Source organism: Schistocerca nitens, chromosome 4 (assembly GCF_023898315.1).
Source record: "Schistocerca nitens isolate TAMUIC-IGC-003100 chromosome 4, iqSchNite1.1, whole genome shotgun sequence".
In the NCBI taxonomy this organism is placed as follows: domain Eukaryota; kingdom Metazoa; phylum Arthropoda; class Insecta; order Orthoptera; family Acrididae; genus Schistocerca; species Schistocerca nitens.
In genome coordinates this window covers 518,177,122-518,196,924 of record NC_064617.1, presented here as the reverse complement: position 1 = coordinate 518,196,924, position 19,803 = coordinate 518,177,122, and the positions used below count along the sequence as shown (strand labels likewise).

Genomic DNA, 19,803 nt, shown 5'->3' with positions numbered 1-19,803 from the left:
CAATGGCATACACAGACAGCAACGACAAATGGTAGTTATGCAGATAAAAAGGCCTCTTAGCAGGAAGTGAGGTCTGCAAGATTCCAGAAAACTGCTAAGAAATGGAAATGGAAATGTCGTGTGACGAAGGCCTCCTGTCAGGTAGATCGTTCGCCTGGTGCAAGTCTTTCGATTTGACGCCACTTCGGCGATTTGCGCAAGAAAATAGTGCAACAAGACGATAAATGACTAGGTCGCAGGGACAACCCAGGAAGAACAGAGTGATGACAAAAAGTACATAAAATACAAGACTTGGAGTAACAAAGTCAATGAGGCAAGTGGAGAGAGGAGGGGATAAGGATAGGGCCATAGGACTGGAAAAGGGTATGAGCAGGTTTATGACTGAATGCAGCGTACATTGTTCTTGGTGACTATTACGTGAGTGTGCGGTGTATATTAGGAGCACGAAAAGATAGTTTACGGAAGGTCTATTGCGCAATGTCGAGCTACATATGCTTTGACAACACCTTCCGCTCATTAAGAGAGGGATGGTTTACCACTGTTGGCATAGCTCATATGGAGAACAAAGATGCACAAATGTGATATTTTAGTAAAAGGAAAAAAACATGCATTTTGCTTCTGTGGGTTGATAGTCTTAATAAATTGGCTTAACACTAGATGCAGTCAAACCTGAATAAGACTGGGAATGAATGGTTGATTGACTAAGCTTTTAAGTCTTGCGAAGGCTGCTTTTCAAGTTTTTACAAAGACAATAAAAGAAAACTATTTTTTGGAACAAACAGTTTTACTGTTTCTCAGAATGTGTGCCTTTAATATTTATAAACCTTTGCATTCATTCAAACAAATCGTGGACTTTTTTCCACGCTGATGTTGAAGCTTAAAACATTGTTTCGAAAGGACTCAAGAATTTATTGAGGCTAAGAAGTCACTGGCTAAGCATTTCGTGTGTTGATGCAAGGGAACAAAACGAAGTCATTTGAAAATAAACCTGGTAAATACAGGCAATGAGACATTAATTCAATGTGTTTCTCTACAAAATAATCCATATTTGACATGCTGTGTGACATCTTGCATTGTTGCACAGAAGAATGATGCCATGTTTTTTTTGTTTTTTTCTGTATTTTATCAATGACTTATGGCAAGCAAAATTTTGATTCTTCCCCAGTTCAATTGTTCTCTGATCCTTTAAATCAGTGGTCAAGACACATCCCATGTGTAAAGAGAAAGTCATTTTCATTGAACTGCTTCACCAACAAAACACTTTTATTGTATTGGTTCACAGTGGAACACCACGATCAGTTGACTAATGGAATTTGAGTTTGATTCCTGTCACAATGTTGAATACAGATTTTTTTAATTTCCTCAATGAAATCTAATGAGCTTTTCTGTGCACCAGTTGACAATCCTGTTTGTGATCTTTGGTCAAACTGTACAGAATCGACAAGGAAGACTCTCTCTTTCATAGCTAAATGTTTGCTTAAAACAGAATATACTCCAGTCTTCAATGCACTTAAGCATGTCTCTATGGGTAAACTCTTGGATCACATACTGATCCTCAAACTGGGAATAACGAATTTTGGTTGGCCTTCACAAAACTGTTTCACAGAAGCACAACCTCAATCAAATTTTGCAAACCATTCATAAACAGTCTTAAATATGTGTGTGTGTGTGTGTGAGTGTGTGTGTGTGTGTGTGTGTGTGTGTGTGTGTGTGTGTGTGTGTGTGTGTCGGGGCGGAAGGGGGGGGGGGCCACGCTTGCATGTTGTCTATTTCCGGTGAAGGCCTTGCTGGTTGAAAGCTCACTTTCTGACAGTCTTTTCGTTGTGCCTATCTACGACTCAGCATCTCCGCTATATGATGAGTAGCAATTATCCTTTTCATACTATTGTTACATTTTATCCTGGATTTTCCATTGTTGAATAAACTGATTCAAAATGCACATTCACTCAAAAGTCAGAATCTCATTATGGTATGATACAAAGTGCTGTAAACTGGCCGAAAGATGGATATTTGAGCACTTTACATTCTTATGACAAAACTGTTTACCCATTTGTGTGTCTGAAAATACTAGTTCTCCTCCAGGGTTACCTTTATAAATTTCATATGGTATGAAATGCTCTGGCAGAATGTAAATAATTTAGGAGTAAAGATAACAACTCACCAAACAGGAAAAGCATTGAGACATTGACAAGCACACGAAAATAATGAAACCTAGCTTTCAGAAAAATCCTTTTTCAAGCTAAAAATTGAATAGTGCGTGTGCGTTTCAAAGGCTGCTCCCATTCTTTTATTTTCCTGTTGTTCATTAAACTTCATCGTTTACACAATACTCTGACGCAAGTATTACCATGTACAAAGTTTATGGTGAAAGAAAATATAATTTGTAAGCAGTGAAATGCCTTAAAGGCACACCGTGTGAACAAAATCTATAATGCAAAAATTCACAAGCAATAATTTCCAAGCTTAATAAGTGAGATAACACATTCTGGGTCTGTAATCTAAAAACTTCTTAAGTCAATATTGCAGTAACCTAACAATTCTACAAGAGTAACAATGAAGATCACGTCTTTAGTTGTCATTATATGTACTTACTGCACGGCTGGAGTTTCTGTGCCTGAGTTCACGATATCTGGCAAGAAGTGGTGCACGATGCTTCTCCCATTGGGCTGCTAGTCCTACAAGCCTCTGAGCACTGTTTTCAACCAGAGATTGAAGTTTTGCAAGATTTTCATCTGCTTCAGGCAGTAGCTCGTAAGTCCGTTGTTTGACAGCCAAACGATCTTTCTGTTCCTGAAGTGTTCGGTCTTCTGCCACAGTTTCTCCTGAAATCTACAACATATTATTGTAAGTCATAAATTGTTTTTCAACAGAAATTACACTGATGTGATACATAACACTTATGAGTAACAACCACTAAGCATGCATTAAACAGAAATGTCTACAGCGTTCATGTTTTTCACACAGAGGAAACTAATTATAATATACAATTCACACTTGTGGGATTTTCAATGATAGATGCTAGTTTGATTTACAGTTGTAGCACACATAAAAGTTCAATAATTTCTGCAACAGTGCCAGACTATCAGAGACAGGCGACACAGCTATGCTGAAATCATTTTGCCATCACCACTCCTCCACACACTACAGAGCTACAGAATTTACTTGCTCCACAGTCCTCATACAACCAACGATGAAGTTATGTAGTTTGTTCAAGTAAATTATTGTCAATGCTGATTTCTAATTCTTTCACAGAAATCTCAGAAGGCTTCAACACTAGTTCAACCTTGCAATGTAAGAATGTAAGCTTTTGACTCTCACACTTATATTATTCAAACTAAATCATTAAAAAACAATTGTAGCTCAGAGATAAAGACAATGAAAAAACCAAGGCTGCAGAAAAAAAGTCATGAAGAAAGTTAATCATTAGATGTCAAATTCAGTTTTTCCCTCAACTGAAGGGAAGGGAGGGGGGAGGGGGAGAGTCAAGAGAGATTATTCATGGCTTACGTATGGGAGCCATCTACGAAGTAACATTAATGAAAGAACATAGGACAGAAGAAGAAAGGAAATCAACAATGGAACATGAAAACATGACAATAGGAACTCAACAACGGAACGTGAAAAAATAATAATTTGGAAGTGGTATACAGACATGTAAATACATCTGAAATAAGGGAAGAACAGACTGAGACTAAAAGAGAGTTGCTTTTGATGATTTTGGTACTGTAATAGTACCACCTTTCAAATAATTGAAGTACTTTTCTCAATATCAATCGTACTAAAATTTGTGCACAATAACTTCACATATAAAATTAGCCTTGGCAACACACAACATAAGCAGTAGCACAACTACGACTAATTACATTTCAGAAGAATTACCTGGGCAAGTTTAGCATTCAAACTTCGAATATCTAGTTCTAATTCTTCTATATGACGACAGAGCTCTTCAGTTTCTTTACGACCTTCCTCAATCAGTTGCTGTTGTGTTTTTCTTGGTTCTGGAATTGGTACTGTTCTTTCAGCTGCAATTATTTCTGCTGGAATTACCTCATTTTTAGCCTCTTTCTGTGATGTTTTCTGTTAATAAATTCAAACTAATATATAATAATCCAATAACTGAATCTGCAAATATGTTATTAGAATGAGATTTTCATCATACAAAAATAATATTTGACTGTTAAGAATAATGTATGATTTGTTACAAATACTCTTTCAACATTTTTTAAAATCAGAATAAAAGCACATAGATGTTGAACAATAATTGTAAGTCTGAAGAATAAAGAATTTCTTATCTGGAATTTTAACAGATATAAATAATGATACACATTTTCAAGTTTGTGCAGTTGACTGCGGAGTCCACGTGCATTCCCTTTGCTGATTTTAGAGGAGAGGGCAGAGAGCAAAAGACATAAGTTTCAATACAGATATAATGTTACAAGGGGAGAAACAGTACAAGGAAGTCAGTACTATCTCCACAATGCAGTGTTCTCAACATGAAGAATGAAAAACACATGAACAAATGTGGTATCACAGATTGATACCACTCTCACTGTCATCTCACAGTTGGCAACAGAAATGCACATTTTCAACAGACGCCGATAGCAGTTGCCCAAGGACCCGACAGATCCACTGACGTGCACCCGCTGAGTCATGCCTATAGCTAGAGGTCTGCGCGGATAAGAAAAGTGCGATCCGCATCCGCAAGGTCCTAATCCGCAACTGCATCCGCATGTTCCTTATCCGCATCCGCATATATTTAAGTTTTGAATGAGTAATTAACAGTAATGGACAGTAGTACTTAGAATTATGGTATGTAATGACATAGTTATTGTTAGGGTGCCATTTCTGTGACAACTTAACTACTTTTGACTTCTTAAATCACAGGGAATGCTCTATACCTACTCTAAAGCAGACCATTCCAAACAGGAAAGCATTGGCGCTCCAGAGCACACACAGTAGCGGCTCGGATCTCATGAGATTGGAAACGCTATTTAAAAAAATAACATTCAATGTAATAGTATTAAATGATGAAAATACGTGTATAGAAACAATTATATTTCGCTGCTCTTGTCCCAAGGCATCAGAAAATGAAGATGGTTTTAAGGGGTTACTAGCACATTGCATCATTTACCGACAGTTTTTTTGTACTCAATGCTTGGATGTGTCAAACTTTGAAGCCTGCACTGCAAAACGCTGGCGCACCTGTAAAAAAATTAAACTGCCAGCAATAATTGACGTTGTCTGGAAGAAATTACTCGTCTTCCGAAGAGTGACAACAAAATCACTGGTTATAGAAATTAGGAGTCCATTTAGCTTTAGCTAAAAATACGATTGAAACCTCAAACCTCACCTTTTGGATGGTTTATCGAATTAAGACCTAGCGATGAATGAAATGTCTGTTTCATTCTCAGCTAAGCAAAGTTTTTCACACTTTAAAACATCCTCAACATTGGTCTAAATTACTAAGATAATATTTGCAGTAGATTTCGCAGTTAATACTTTCAATGTTAAAAAATAATTTTTTTCAAAGTTTAATAGAGCTGCAAAAGATTTCAAGATGTCTATATAAAAACCACTGTCCCATAACTTCAAATGTTAGGCACTGTTCCCTGTTAAGCAAAACCGAGTTACAGTTAAAATGTTCAATTTTGTTACGAATTTCAGCCCTTATCTTTACTAATTGGCTGGTAAATTAAAAGACACATTATTATTTTGGATGATTTGAATATTTTGTAAGTTTTCAGTGTGATCAGAATAATCTTTAACGGGCTATCGCAGTCACAGCTTGTTGGTGGTCGTGAGCCGTAGTTTGAAATCCCACTTGTAATTAATTACAAGGCCTGCCGTGCCACCACTCTGTCTTCAAATTTGGCGGAACTTCAGGAACTTTAACGTCTGTCTTGGTATTTAAATAAGTAATTATGCTACTTTGTCCAGCCTCACACGAATGTTTTAGCAAATTTGAAGTTCCACTTTTATGTCCAGTTTTTACATGCAAAACAAGCCACTATATCTTTTATCTTTTCGTTGCCATCAAATACGTATCCGAATTTTTTCCAAATTGGTGATTTCAATTTGTTTTCCTTCACTAATGTAAAATTACCTTTTTCCACCTTACACGAAATTGTATCCATCGATATGGTGTTCATTTGAAGAAAGAACTCTCACTGATATTTGCTACGATGCACGTTGTCACTCGGTCACCACAAAGCGCTAACTGAAGGCAGCGGAAAATTGCAAGGGGCACCTGTCTGGCAGACAGTGGGCAGGTTTGCCACCCAGAGAGCACTACACAGGCCACACAAATGACACGGTCGCGGAAACGGATTAGGTGCAGGTCTCTTGGGTACAGCTACGTCAGTCGTAGCCAGGGGCTGAGGACAACAGACATCCGCTCTACCCGGACGCTGCAAGATTCCAAGAATGTCAACAGACTTGAAGTTTTCAACTAACATTGCTACATACATACTGGGCAGATGCCTTGCTCATTATCCGCAGATGACACGCGGATATCCGCGCCGGTCACGATTTTATCCGCCAAATAACAAATACCGCGGATATCCGCATCCGCGCAGACCTCTACCTATAGCAGCTCGAACTCTGAGCACCTTCTGCTGCTGCGATATAGGATGGCCGGCTGCAGCTACACGGCCCAGTCTCAGTCTCAGTTGCAGTTGCAGTGTTATCTTAGTCAGCCTTCAATAGTTTGCTCATGTATTAGTAGTGGAAGCCTCACACTGCACAATTCTATATCATTGCTTCTTGTAGTAGTTGGAGTTTATTGCTGTTTGTTCTTTTGTAAAGTTTCTTCACAATGCTGGGAGAAAGCTATAAGTTAAGTAAAACTTCCGTTTACTGTATTTCCATTTTCACTATTCATTTCTGCTCCTGTCCAGCTTCCCTACAGCTGCTGCACCACTCTGTAGCCCACCTTTCCTTACCGTTGTATACATAGTGGTTTACAACAAACCTGGCGATGAGATGTTTTCATTTCCATGTGTGGCACTTTTCCGACATTGCTACTTTAGCATCCTTCTTTTTTTTTTTCCCCTGTGCTGTTTTGTATTGCTTTTCGTTTCTTTATGCATTGCTTAGTTCAAAATCACTACCATGCCGCATTCACCTGCTGTACTGCCTGCCACTGATCTAACTTAGGTTATTCAGTTTCAGAGTCACCAAATGGCACAACTGCTTCAAGTGATGAATCATTTCATGACAGCACAGACGGCTTCAAAAACATCACTGGAACCAACAGCAGCCCACACCACATGCAGCCATTTCATCAATTTGGCGAGATGAAGGAAGACTGTCATGAATACCTTGCACACTTTAATATGCACATCGCAGCCCATCTTACACAAGGTACTGACAAACATTTTTATTTCTTGGTTCATGGCAGGGGTGACTGCTTACTGATTGTGCACCAAACTCTTTCCCACTTTGTGCCAAGAACATGTAAAATATGAGAAACTTTTACAGACACTTACAAAGTATTTTGAAGATACAGCACAAGTGGCAGCTACCTATGACAAATTCTTTAGAATGCATAAAAAAACTACAAAGACAGTCATATTTTTGGTGGGTGACTGATTTGAAAGGCCTTACTAGATAATGTAGATTCAAACGTCACTGTGGCAAATAATACAGTGATGCAATGATTTGTGATGACATCATGCACAGTGTAGCTGACACACTAATGTGGGAACAGTATTGCTGGAGGATCAGTCCATTTGCAACTTGACACTGGAGCTTCAGTGACTTTACTCAACCACATTGCTTGGCAAACCTAAGTTGTGCTCCTCATGCCATACACTGACAGTGTCTAATGGCCACAAGGCATTCTTTCCTAAATCTGACAAGGACAGTGACATTTACAGTGCTTTACTTCTGAGACAGTGCTAACATTTTTGGTCTAGACTCTTTTGATTTGTTTGGATTAAGCATTCAGGACAATGTACTTTCTGTTACTTCCTTCAATCCATGGGACTGTGTTGCTAAGTTACGTGCAGAATTTCAGGGTTTGTTTTCTGAGGGTTTAAGGAGAGCTAACAATTTTGTTGCTTATGATACAATTAAGAATGCTGCACAGCCATGTTCTTTCTGAGCACATCCTGTTCCTCATGCTCTTCCAGAATAAGAGGCTCAGGAACTTACTGCTTTGCAAGACAATGAAAGAATTGATGGATAAATTTGATGCTGGATGTTATTTCTCCAAAACTGACTTGAATCCAGTGACGCTTACTTGAAAATATCTCTGAATGAGCAGTCGCAATAGGTCTTTGTCATTAACACTCATCTGGGTTCTTCAAATTCTTGAGATTGCCATTTGGCCTCACTTCCGCACACACTATATTTCAGCACTTTCTGGAGAAGCTGACTGCAAAATCTCGTTTTAGCTTGAATTATTTAGATGATGTCTTCATCTCATGTTGCAATCCTGAATATCATATTAGCAACCTTCATACTCTGTTTCAAGTGTTGACTGTAGCTGGTCTCAAGTGTAACAGAGGCAAATGTGTGTTTTTTGAGACAGAGCTTGAGTACTTAGGCTATGTCATTTTCAGCCAGAGCGTTCATCCCATCAATCACATTTTCTTGCTATCTGTTACCTCCAACCCACATGCAATGTGTGGGAATTGCAGTCTGTGTTAGAGAAGCTCATGCAATACATTCTGTTTATTCTTAACGCCATGCACATCACAGTAAAAACAAAATGTTCCAGAAGTCGTACAAGGGGGTCTCACTACCAGCACCTCTGACCACCATCCAATCTGTAGAAGAGCAAAACGTTGGTGTGATACTTTGCCTGACTAGGCAGAGCAAGTGACTTGATCAGGGAGAATGTTCCTTTTGTTTGGTCGCAAATGTGTCAGTCTGCTACCCAGAAGTTGAAAGATGCTTTGCTTACTGATGGAGGACTTGTTCATTTTGATTCAGCCAAACATGTGGTCTTGGCTGTGGATGCTTCCTCTTACAGCATTGGTGCAGTTTTGCCACAAATTTCATTCTGTTGACAGGCTGACTGCCTTTGCATTAAAGATACTGATCAAACTAATACTACTACTATGTAATCAGGCCCAGTGGACTGCATGCATTTACAAGTTTCCTCCTCCACTGTATTCTGTCCATTGCTGCTATCTGCCATCCGTTCACATCTATTGACACTTGGTTTAAATCTTCATGGAGTCCATCCCTCCAATGCTTCTTGGGTCCCCCTGGCGCCCTGGCAGTCTCTTTCCTGTAGGTGTGAAATCCAGGAGCTTCCGAGGCCATCTGTGATCCTCCATCCGGGCCACATGGCCGGCCCACTGCATTCGTTTGGCTTTGACAGTTCCTGCTGTGTTGGGCAGCTGGTATAGTTCCTCAAGCTCTTTGTTGTATCTGATCCTCCATTCCCCTGTATCTGCATCCAGAACCAGACCAAAGATCTTCTGAAGCACTTTTCTCTCAAAAACAAGGAGCTTATGGAAGTCCTGTTTCCGGATACTCCATGTCTCACAGCCATAACGAACAACAGGATGGATCAGGGTTTTGTACAGTCAAGTCTTGAATTAAAATGGAGGCTCTCACCATTGTATATGGTGTAACTAAGTTTCACCAGTATCTCTCTGTCACGAAATTTAACTTGATGTCTGAGCACAAACCTCTTCAATCTTTGTTTAGCCCTTCTCAGTCAGTCGCAACTTACACAGCCCAGAAGTTGCAAGGGTTGGCTCCTCTTTTATCATATTACCAATATAAGATCGTGTATCGGCTCACTTATTAGCATGCCAATACAGATGCTCTTTCTCCTTCCCTACTGGCCCAGATTCAGCGTTCAATGAGTCCTCTGCTTCTTGTTGCTGCACTAATGCACGAGGCGCAGATGTTTTGCACAGCTTTACACTTAATCACCAGAAAATTGCACAGGTCACAACAGCAGATCCTGATATGAAGATTTTAATGCACTAAATCTGCAGTTGTTGGCCACATTCAGCCCAACAGATTTGTACCTCTGTGGTTTGCCGATATTTTGCTTGATTTTGCTTCACACTGTTAATGACCAGCCACGTGTTGTGATTCCATAAGTTCTCCAGCCTTTCGTGCTTTGTTCGCTACACCATGATCACTAAGGTGTTATTTACACCAAACAATTGACATGATGTCATTGCACTTTTAATGGTCTGGACACACAAATTGAACATCTGACTTCTTAATGCCAAGCCTGTGCTGAACATAAATCAGCACCACCTAAGTAGTTCTTTGAATGGCCCAAACCCTCAAGTGTCTCAGCAACATTTGCACTTCAATTTTGTGGAACCTCACTGGAATATGCGTTGGCTCACTGTCGTTGACGCTGTCAGCAAATTTTCCTTCATGGTTCCCATGCACTCTACTACAGTTCAGTCCGCAATCTAGGCATTATCATCAATCTTCTGCCTCGAGGGATTGCCTGAAATGACTGTGGCTGACAATGGACCTCAATTTGTTGCTGTCGAGTTTGAATAGTTTTACACCATCTCCGGCATCAACCACGTCATGAGTGTACCATTCCACCCACAATCCAATGGCGAAGCTGAATGCACCATACTAACACTGAAGCAACAGGTGGACAAACTTTGTGCCTCCCACACACGGGACCAAACTCTGTTGCTCTTCCTGTCTTCCCGCTGCTCCCAGCCACATGACGGACCATAGCTGGTGGAGTCCTTACATGGACGGTGTCCTTACCATTGTAAATTAAGTAGTACACAACAACAAACATTCAAATGTTCCACAAAAGTAAATTTTAAATTCTTTTATAAAGTAACAGATGTACATAATGATATATACGGCTACATCCAAAATCCTAAATTTAAAATACAAAGACTGAAAAAGGTTACTGCAGGTTGACCCATCCCCTGTGTTTTTCAACTGTAAAGGCACTCTGACACGTTTTTCAACTGCAAAGGCAGATGACTACAGATGCAGATATATTGTTTGTTCCAAGTCTTCTCATGTCTACCAGCAGAACCAGGGAAAACAAAAATTAAAAACTGTGCCACCTGTACACAGGATTTCGGTAAGATTAATGCAATGTCATTCAAAAAGATGCACTAGATACATTCTCAAATGGCTGGGTGTAATGATTAACTCTAAGCTTAGTAAACTACAACAGAATTTATTCTAACAACAAATAATCTAGTGGTTTCAAATATTGTTACTAACGAAACATATCATGTTAGTTTACACTATTTTGTTTCTATTGTTTGCTCAGTCGTGGCTCAATCACACATTAAACTACTATTACAACATGTTTCTAGGTTGACAGATGTCTTCTTTAAATTTATTTATTATGGCTGTAAAATATAAAATAATATATTTAACAATATTATGAAAAGGATAAGGATAGATCACTACTTACCATAAAGATGACATGTTAAGTTGCAGACGAGTGTAATGAAAAGACTTTTTACGCATTGAGCTGCCAGAGATAGAGGTCGTGCATTCGTGAGGTGTGCTTCCTTGTATGAATGTGTGTGTGTGTGTGTGTTTGTGTGTGTGTGTGTGTGTGTTCTATCTTCTAAAGAAGGTTTTAACTGAAAGCTCTCTTTTTGTTGTTCCTTTCTGTTAACTCAGTGTGTCATCTTTACACCAAGTAACAATCAGTCATTTTCATATTACAGGTTGTATCAAAAAGTATCATCAGATTTTAAAAAATCATAACTGTTATGTTACCTGAGATGTATGTGTGAACAATGTACTGTTGGAAAGAACAAACTCTAGAGTTTTACATGGTTCCTGATAGGTAGCAGTAATGTGCGCCCACTTCACTTCTAGTAAAAATGGTGTCGGGACAATAGAAAGCGTTTTGTGTTCTACATATTGCGCATTACGGATCTGTGATAACTGTTCAGCGCGACTTTCGTACTAGGTGTGGTGTGGAGCCTCCTACAGCACAGAGCATTACACAATGGCATGAACAATTCTGAGAAACGGGTTGTTTGTGTAAAGGCAAATCACCGGGCCATCCCCGAGTGCCTGACACAGACATCGAATGCAACCACCGTAGTTTCACAAGAAGTCTGCAGAGATCCATCTGCCATGCAGCTCCACAGCTCAACATGCCCCCAATGTCTGTCTGCCAAGTGTTGTATTGACGTTTACACGTAAAACCATACAAAATTCAGCTACTGCAAGCTTTTCATGAAGGTGACAAACATCAATGCATTGAGTTTTGTAATTTCATTCTTAGCAAGATGGAGGGGGGCAATTTTCTTCAACGCTTAGTGTTTAATTATGAGGCAACATTCCATTTAAATGGAAAGATAAACTATCATAATGTGAGAATATGGGGTACGGAATAACCACATGAAGTTGTACAACATGAGAGGGACTCGCCAAAATTTAATGTGTTTTGTGCAGTTTCACAGGAGAAAGTGTATGATACATTTTTCTTTGCCATTTTTCTTTTGTGCGGTTTCACAGGAGAAAGTGTATGGTCCATTTTTCTTTGCCAAAAACACTGTTACAGGAAGCACATATCTCTATATGCTTGAGAAATTTCTTTTCCCTCAGTTGGAGACTTTTAATTTACCAACAGGATGGGGCACCGCCACACTGGCATCTGAAAGGGCGGGAATTTTTAAATCAAAGGCTTACTGAACAATTGATTGGTCGCACTGGACCAAATGATTGGGGCCTTACATTACTGGTTACTGGCCTCTAAGGTCACTGGACCTGACTGTATGTGATTATTTCTTGTAGGAGTTTATAAAATACTCTGTTTATGTGCCTCTGTTACTGACAACAATAAATGAACTGAGAAATCGCATTACAGCAGCTGTGTTAAGTTGTAACTCAAGACTTGCTTGCTGCAGTGTGGAAACAATTTGAATACCACATTGTCATATGCTGTGAATCTCAAGGGTGACATACTGAACACCTATGAAAACGTATGGAGAGAGAAAAAAAAAAACTTTTTGAGTTTCCCGTTTATCAAAAAACAAAATTCATGGTATATACTTATTAGTTTCAGGAACATAGACGTGTCAAATTGGAGGAGTCTTTTTGATACACACTGTGCTGCTGATATTCCAACCTGAACTTCCCATGTTTTCCCAGAATAATTTTTAAAATAATAAACATTAAGTTACCTGTAAGAATGCTGGCTTTTGCTTCACTGGTGGTTTGGGTCCTGCTCGGGCTCGTGGTACCGACTCCACACCAGGTGCATGAGAATTTTGTCTTGCACTATCAACCAAACAATCCGAAAATTGCTGAGGCCATTTCTTAAGCCTTCTCGCTGATGGTAACACATCACACTGACAGTGCAGTAAGAATGCGTTAGTAGTAATTAAAGCAGGCAAAATCTGATTAACTTGCTCCGGAAATGATGGCAAATGAAGAGCTATGTATTCTTGGTATGCTGCAACATTAATTGATAATCCTTAGAACACATAAATAAGAGTGAAGAATACATCCAATGAGCAACAAAAATATTCTTAAAAACAAACTAACATGCCATGAAAGCCATATGAAGTTAGAGGGGTGGGGGGTTATCTATGATATTACAAATTTCTGACACTTCAACAAAAAAAAAAAAAAAAAAACCACACACACACATTCAGTCACTTATGGTTTTTTTAATAATACTTTCACCATGGGCCTCACTGAATGGAGTACCAGAGGCAAATATTAGTGGTCTCAGGTAATCATCATGTGTACAATGTGCCCCAAGGCCCCAAACACAAGTAATTTTAATTATTTAAATTTTACAAAGAGGCTTCCTTTTCATCCAGTGCTTTTTAGCTGATGGGAGACCATCTGATCAGTTCATGGCGGAATAGACCAAATCAGCAGCGGCAAAGACACTGCCTTGCCAATCAAGCCTCTTGGTGCTGCGAATGAAAAGTGTCTCTCTGTTCTGTTCTGGGTTGCTACGATGAGCAGACATTTAATGCCTTAGTTCCTTCTCCTTTAAGATGGGCCTGTGGCTACTGGACTTATCTTCTCTCGTCCCCCAGCAAACCTCACCATTTAATCCCCCCCATGAGCAACTAAACCAATACAGTTTCTTTTTCTAAACTTGAATACCAAACATTAATTCCGAGCCCACACCAGTTTTCAATTCTGATTACATCCTCGAGGTGGTGTACACATAGATAAAAAAATCTACTCATCAAGCAGCGGCAGAACGCACACATAAAAGACCGTTTTAACTGGCAAGCTTTCAAAGCCAGTGGCTTCTCCTTCAGGCAGAAGGGTTGAAGGGGAAGGAAGAAGGGTGAAGGAAAAGGACTGGAGAGGTCTAGGAAAAGGGGCTGCGGGAGACTTACCGTACGGGATGAGAAGGAAAGACTGATTGTTGGGGACTGCATTGGACGAGATTTGAAAACCTGAGAATGTAAAGGTACAAGACAAGGTAATATGCAGACAGAAATTACTGCTTAAACATCATGCATGAGTTAATATGAGTGAAAAGCTAAGTGGATTGTACATAACAGAGATGGGAGGGGGTTGTGAAAAATAGAGGGGAAAGACAATGAAAGATGTAGGAAATTAAAATGGAGTAGCTACAATGAAGAAATGCTGAGATGGAAGAAATTGACATAAATTAAGGCCAGATGGGTGGTGAGAACCAAGGACATGTTGTTGGGCTAGTTCCCACCTAGGGGATGTCTGGGGGAAGAATTAAGATGGAGCGTGTGATGAAATAGGTGCCAAGGTCATAAATTTCATGTTGTAGAGCATGCTCTGCAACAGGATATTGCAAGTTGCCAGTATACACCCTCTGCATATGCCCATTCATCGTAATTGGTAATTTAGTGGTAGTCATGCCGATATAGAAGGCCGAACAGTGTTTAATTAATATCTGGTATATGACATGTCATTTCGCAGTTGGCTCTTCCTTTGATAGTATATGTTTTGTCAGTTACATGGCTGTTATAGGCAGTGATAAGTGCATAGGGCAAGCCTTGCAGCATTGGGGAGGGGGGGGGGGGGGGGATGGAAAGCTATTCTAGGTGTGTTGGGCAAAATTTCAGACAGAATGCATCTCATTTCAGGGCATGATTTTAGGAAGTCATGGCCCTGTCGAAGCAGCTGATTAACACATACCAGACCAGGATAATACTGCGTCAACAATGGTGTGCCCTGAAGTTGTTTTGTGGAGGGATCAGCATTACCAGGATTGGATGTGATGGCCTGGGAAATCTGCTTTTTAACTAGGCTGGTGGGGTAATTATGTTCAGTGAAGGTTGACGTGAGAAAGGTGGTGTATTATTGTAAAGAGTCCGCATTCAAACAAATACGTTTACCTCGGATGACAAAGCTGTATGGGAGAGGACATTTGACATGGAAAGGATGGCAACAGTCAAAATTGTAAGTACTGTTGTTTGTTGGTAGGTTTAATGTCGACAGAAGTGTGTAGCTGGCCTTCGGTGAGGACGAGATCAACATCAAGGAAAGTGGCATGGTATTCAAAATAGGACCATGTGAATCTTATGGAAGACATTTGTGTAAAACTGTTGTTTAGGTAGTTAGTATGTAGCGAATTTCCACTTCCTGCACTTTGTTTTTGGTTTGCGCAGAGAAGAAGAAGAAGAAGAAGAAGAAGAGAAAAGCACGAGCACAGGACATTAGTAAGATGTGATGCTCTCAGGAGTCAATACCTGCTGTGAGAATGACGTTTACACTATGGTCTAGCAGTGTTTTGGAAGGCACGGAGCAGGCACCTCTGCCTACAGTGACCACACCCAGAAACAGCTGAAAGAAGCTGAGGAGAAATGTCATTCTCTTAGGTTCTGTTCCGAGATTTGCTCCAGATATGTTGTTCTGCGTAATGAGACAATTGTCGCCTAACATTCAAAATGTTGAATATGAAAATGATCAAATACAGGGTGCGGCAGCATTCATAGCGTAATTTGACTTGGTAGTACAACGACATACTGCAGGAATGTGCGCCAGCTCATGCTGCATTCGTGTACTAATGAGCTGCCATTTTGAGTGTGACAGTGATATAGAGCGGTGGAGTGCACAGCAGCGTGCCTTTGCTGTTGAAAGTTATTTCAAGAATAACGACTCTGTTATTGCTATACAGCATCTATTTCGGCAACATTTCAACTTGGGATGTCGCGGGAAAGTTCCAGATGGACAGACCATTTTGAGGTGGGTACGTGTATTTCAAACAACAGGTTCTGTTTTCAATGGCAAACCAGGAAGAAGTGAAAGAACTGTGCGGACAGCAGAAGCCGTGGAAAATGTTCATGCTGCACTATTGCATAGCCCAAAAAGATCTGCTCATCGTCGAACTGTGCATATGTCCGATCGCTCATTCAAGAAAATATTGCACAAGGATCTCCATTTTCACCCATATAAGCTGCAGATTGTTCAGGAAATTAGGACTCGCAATTGGGTTCCACACGAAACATTCTGCTTAACCATACGTGATCTCCTCACCAAAATCCACAAATGTTGCACACCATCCTGATGTCAGATGAAGCTCATTTTGAGTTATGTGGTTCAGTGAATAAACAGAATACGCATTATTGGAGTGATGTAAAGCCACATGAACTGCACATCAAGCCCTTGCACAGTTCTCACGTCACAGTGTGGTGTGGAGTTGCTTCCTTTGGTATTATTGGTCCTTACTTCTTTGAGGATGACATTGGTGTGGCTGTAACTGTCGCCAATGATCGCTACCTAAAGATGCTACAAGACTTCATTCTTCCCCAATTAGGTATGGTTGATGTGAATGTGGAACAATGGTGGTTTCAACAAGACGGAGTGACCTCGCATACAGCCAGAATTTGCATGGATTTCTTGCGACAGACACTTCCCCGTAGAGTAATTTCGCATTTTGGTGACATTTCCTGGCTGCCTTGCTCACCTGACCTTTCACGCGCAGGCTTTTTCCTTTGGGGCTACCTGAAGCAACAAGTGTTCCGAACACATTGTGCCACCATTCCTGAGTTGAAGGATCGCATCAGAACTGCCGTCGGCAATGTCCCAGGGAATATGTTACGATGAGTTATGGAAAGCTTCCAATGCCGCCTAGATGAATGTGTTGTGCAGAGGGGGCATCATTTGACAGGAGTCATATTCAAAAAGTAATCCACGCAATGGACAATAACTTACACATTAATAAATGGCATACCTTTAACTATTACTTGACATAAGAGGTAATAAATAAATTACAGTTGCTGCCTGATGGTGTGTTTTTATATCCTACTATGAATGCTGGTGCACCCTGTACTAAAGAGTTCTCTAAGAAGGTAGTCACATCATTTTGTAACAAGCTGACATAGACATGAGCTCTCTTACTGCCCTCAATTTTCTGCAGATGACAAAAAGTCGCATGGTACAAGTAGTGGCACAGCGTAACAGGTCCATGGAATCCGAAAAACAAAAGGCAACGATGAATCTTTAATGAAGTATATTTGCTCATTGCCATCAGGGTGACAGATTGTTCATGGAGTCATTGGTTCAGTTACAACCCATAAACAGTGTTCATGGAGTCATTGGTTCAGTTACAACCCATAAACAGAGCACTAACATTTCACTTTGGCACCCAAATGGAGTGACGGGGATAAAAGGCACTGAAGCAAGAGAGCTTTTGTTATGATAAAAGCATTTTCTTGAAATAAAGGAAGATTATGTATGATGATGCCTACAGCAACCTAAAGTAAAGAACAAAGATGACACAGATGAGCACATGCCGTAGTGTCCCCCAATTTAATTACTGTATTTAAGAAGAAATTCTGTGATCTGGTAAAAAAATGAGGAAGTGTGAATCATCACAACAAAGGAAGTATACGGTATTAGCCAACCAGAGCAACCAGGTCAACAAGAAATATGTAAGTGTTGACATAAACATTGACGTATCAGTCAAGAAACATTATGTCGGCGAAACGAAGTTTCAGCATGCTGATTATGTGCCTACAGCAGCAATCACTGAGGAAGATTTTGCAGCAGCCAACCAGCGCAACACCTCTGCGGCTTCGCTTCACAGGACAGCAGTCAGTCAGCTAACTTGCAATAGAAGCACAGTGGCTGATCACGACACTGCTTTGCCCAGGTGCAATGCATTAGCAGTGCAGTACAGCTACCAGTGTGCCCCATTAAATCAGCTGTAAAAAGCCCCAAGCTGAGATTTTTTTTTAGTGATTTGGTGGGTGGAATTGTAGATATATATGTTTGTAGTGTTGTGCAGTGGGGTTAAAACTGTGTAATGATATTTTAAAGTAATTTATCAGGCATACTACTGTTCTTACTGTATGTCTGACAATACTCACAAAATGTAGGGAAAACTTGTGGCCTTATTTGCTAAATTAGAACTACCAAAAGTCAAATGGAGGGATTAAAGAATAGTAGCAAAAATCAAGTGGTAGAATTAAATGAAGTATTACTACACTTCAAAGACAAAGAAAGGATTTAAAAATTAATATCATAAACCATGGCCAAGCATTAGAGGAAGTACCCATGAAAGTAGATACCATTTCTAAAATAGGAAAAAAACCTTGGTAAAATTACCTAAAAAGCTACATATTGAACTAGTTAAGTCTTCCTCTTGTAAACTTTAAAGGATAAATAACCAAATTTCAGGTACACAACAATGTGAAAAGCTATTACGACATAGCACAGAATTTTTTGTAATAACTATTAACCCGAATACCTTAAGTAGTTTGAAGGAATGGAAACAAGCATTAATTGAGCAGAAAGTACAAGCTACAGTTGAATTTTTCATCACTACACCTGATTCTTTAAATGATACTGTAGAAAACTAAGAAGAGTTAACAAATACTACTGAAGTCAATACAGTAGAGTTATCAAATAACATGGCAGATTTAAAACAAAATATAATGAGATAAACACAAAATTGGATAAACTTTCTAGTGTAGGTCTTAGATTTACCTATGACGTTACATGCCAAACTTAATTAATGTTGTAACCCAGAAGAAAACAAAGTCAATGTGGAGTTTAAAAAGAGGTACATGAGATTTTATGATCAAATCTTCAGATATGCGTGGTATATAGGGGCATTAGAAGAAAATAGAAATTTCGATGAAATATTTAGTGCCACAAATACTGTGACCAGTTTGGAAAAACACCTATCAGAATGAGATTAACCAAAGGTACAAGAGAATTGTTTGTTTTGTTTTAGGGCGCAAAAACAACTGGGGTCATCTGTGCCCAAGTCAAAATTAAAGAACAAGGAGACAGAGAGGAGTTAAAAAATGACTATACATCAATCCCAACTGACGTAAGAGAAGACAGCTAAAAACAGGGTCTTAGAGAAAGGGCTACAAAAGACACTGTACATAAACGGAAGTCCAAAACTAAAAATTAAATGGCCTTCACCATACTGCTTTTACAGATAAAAACTAAAACGCAGTCGACAGCCCACGTGTCATTTGCTAAAATGGCCGATAACTCAGATGGAAAACCCATGTGAGAAGGTAAACGATTAAAAAATAGGCATTCCATCAGAAAGTGGCGGACAGTTAAAACTTGGGTACAATGTGTAAAAAGTGGTGGAGGAGCACCACTTATCAAACGACGATGGCAAAAAGGCAGTGCCCAATATGCAACCTAATTAAAATGACCTCCACCTGGCAAGAGGGCCAAGAGGAGGTGGTCCAAGGCGCTGTGAGAGGCTTAATAATCCGGATCTTATTCCCATGAAGGGAGGATAAATGACAATGCCAAAGGGACACCACCTCCTGACAGATGGCAACACAGAAATCACTGGAGGGAATATAGGAACCAGTGGGCTGAGGTATGAGGACTGCAGCACTGGCAGCAGAATCAGCAGCCACGTTTCCTGGCTGACCAACGTGACCA

The 19,803-nt window shown here is 39.8% G+C and overlaps 1 protein-coding gene across 2 annotated transcripts in view; it reads right to left on the bottom strand.

The window, feature by feature from the left end:
• The window catches only part of LOC126251701 (coiled-coil domain-containing protein 22 homolog), a 214,890-nt gene that overhangs the window by 58,073 nt on the left and 137,014 nt on the right, over positions 1-19,803 (bottom strand). For both annotated transcript variants that reach the window (XM_049952289.1, XM_049952290.1), the window contains exons 5-7: positions 13,116-13,387; positions 3,880-4,077; positions 2,593-2,829 (exon numbers count right to left, since the gene is read on the bottom strand). In XM_049952289.1, coding sequence (XP_049808246.1) covers positions 2,593-2,829; positions 3,880-4,077; positions 13,116-13,387 — 707 coding nt within the window. The remainder of the gene's footprint in view (positions 1-2,592; positions 2,830-3,879; positions 4,078-13,115; positions 13,388-19,803) is intronic.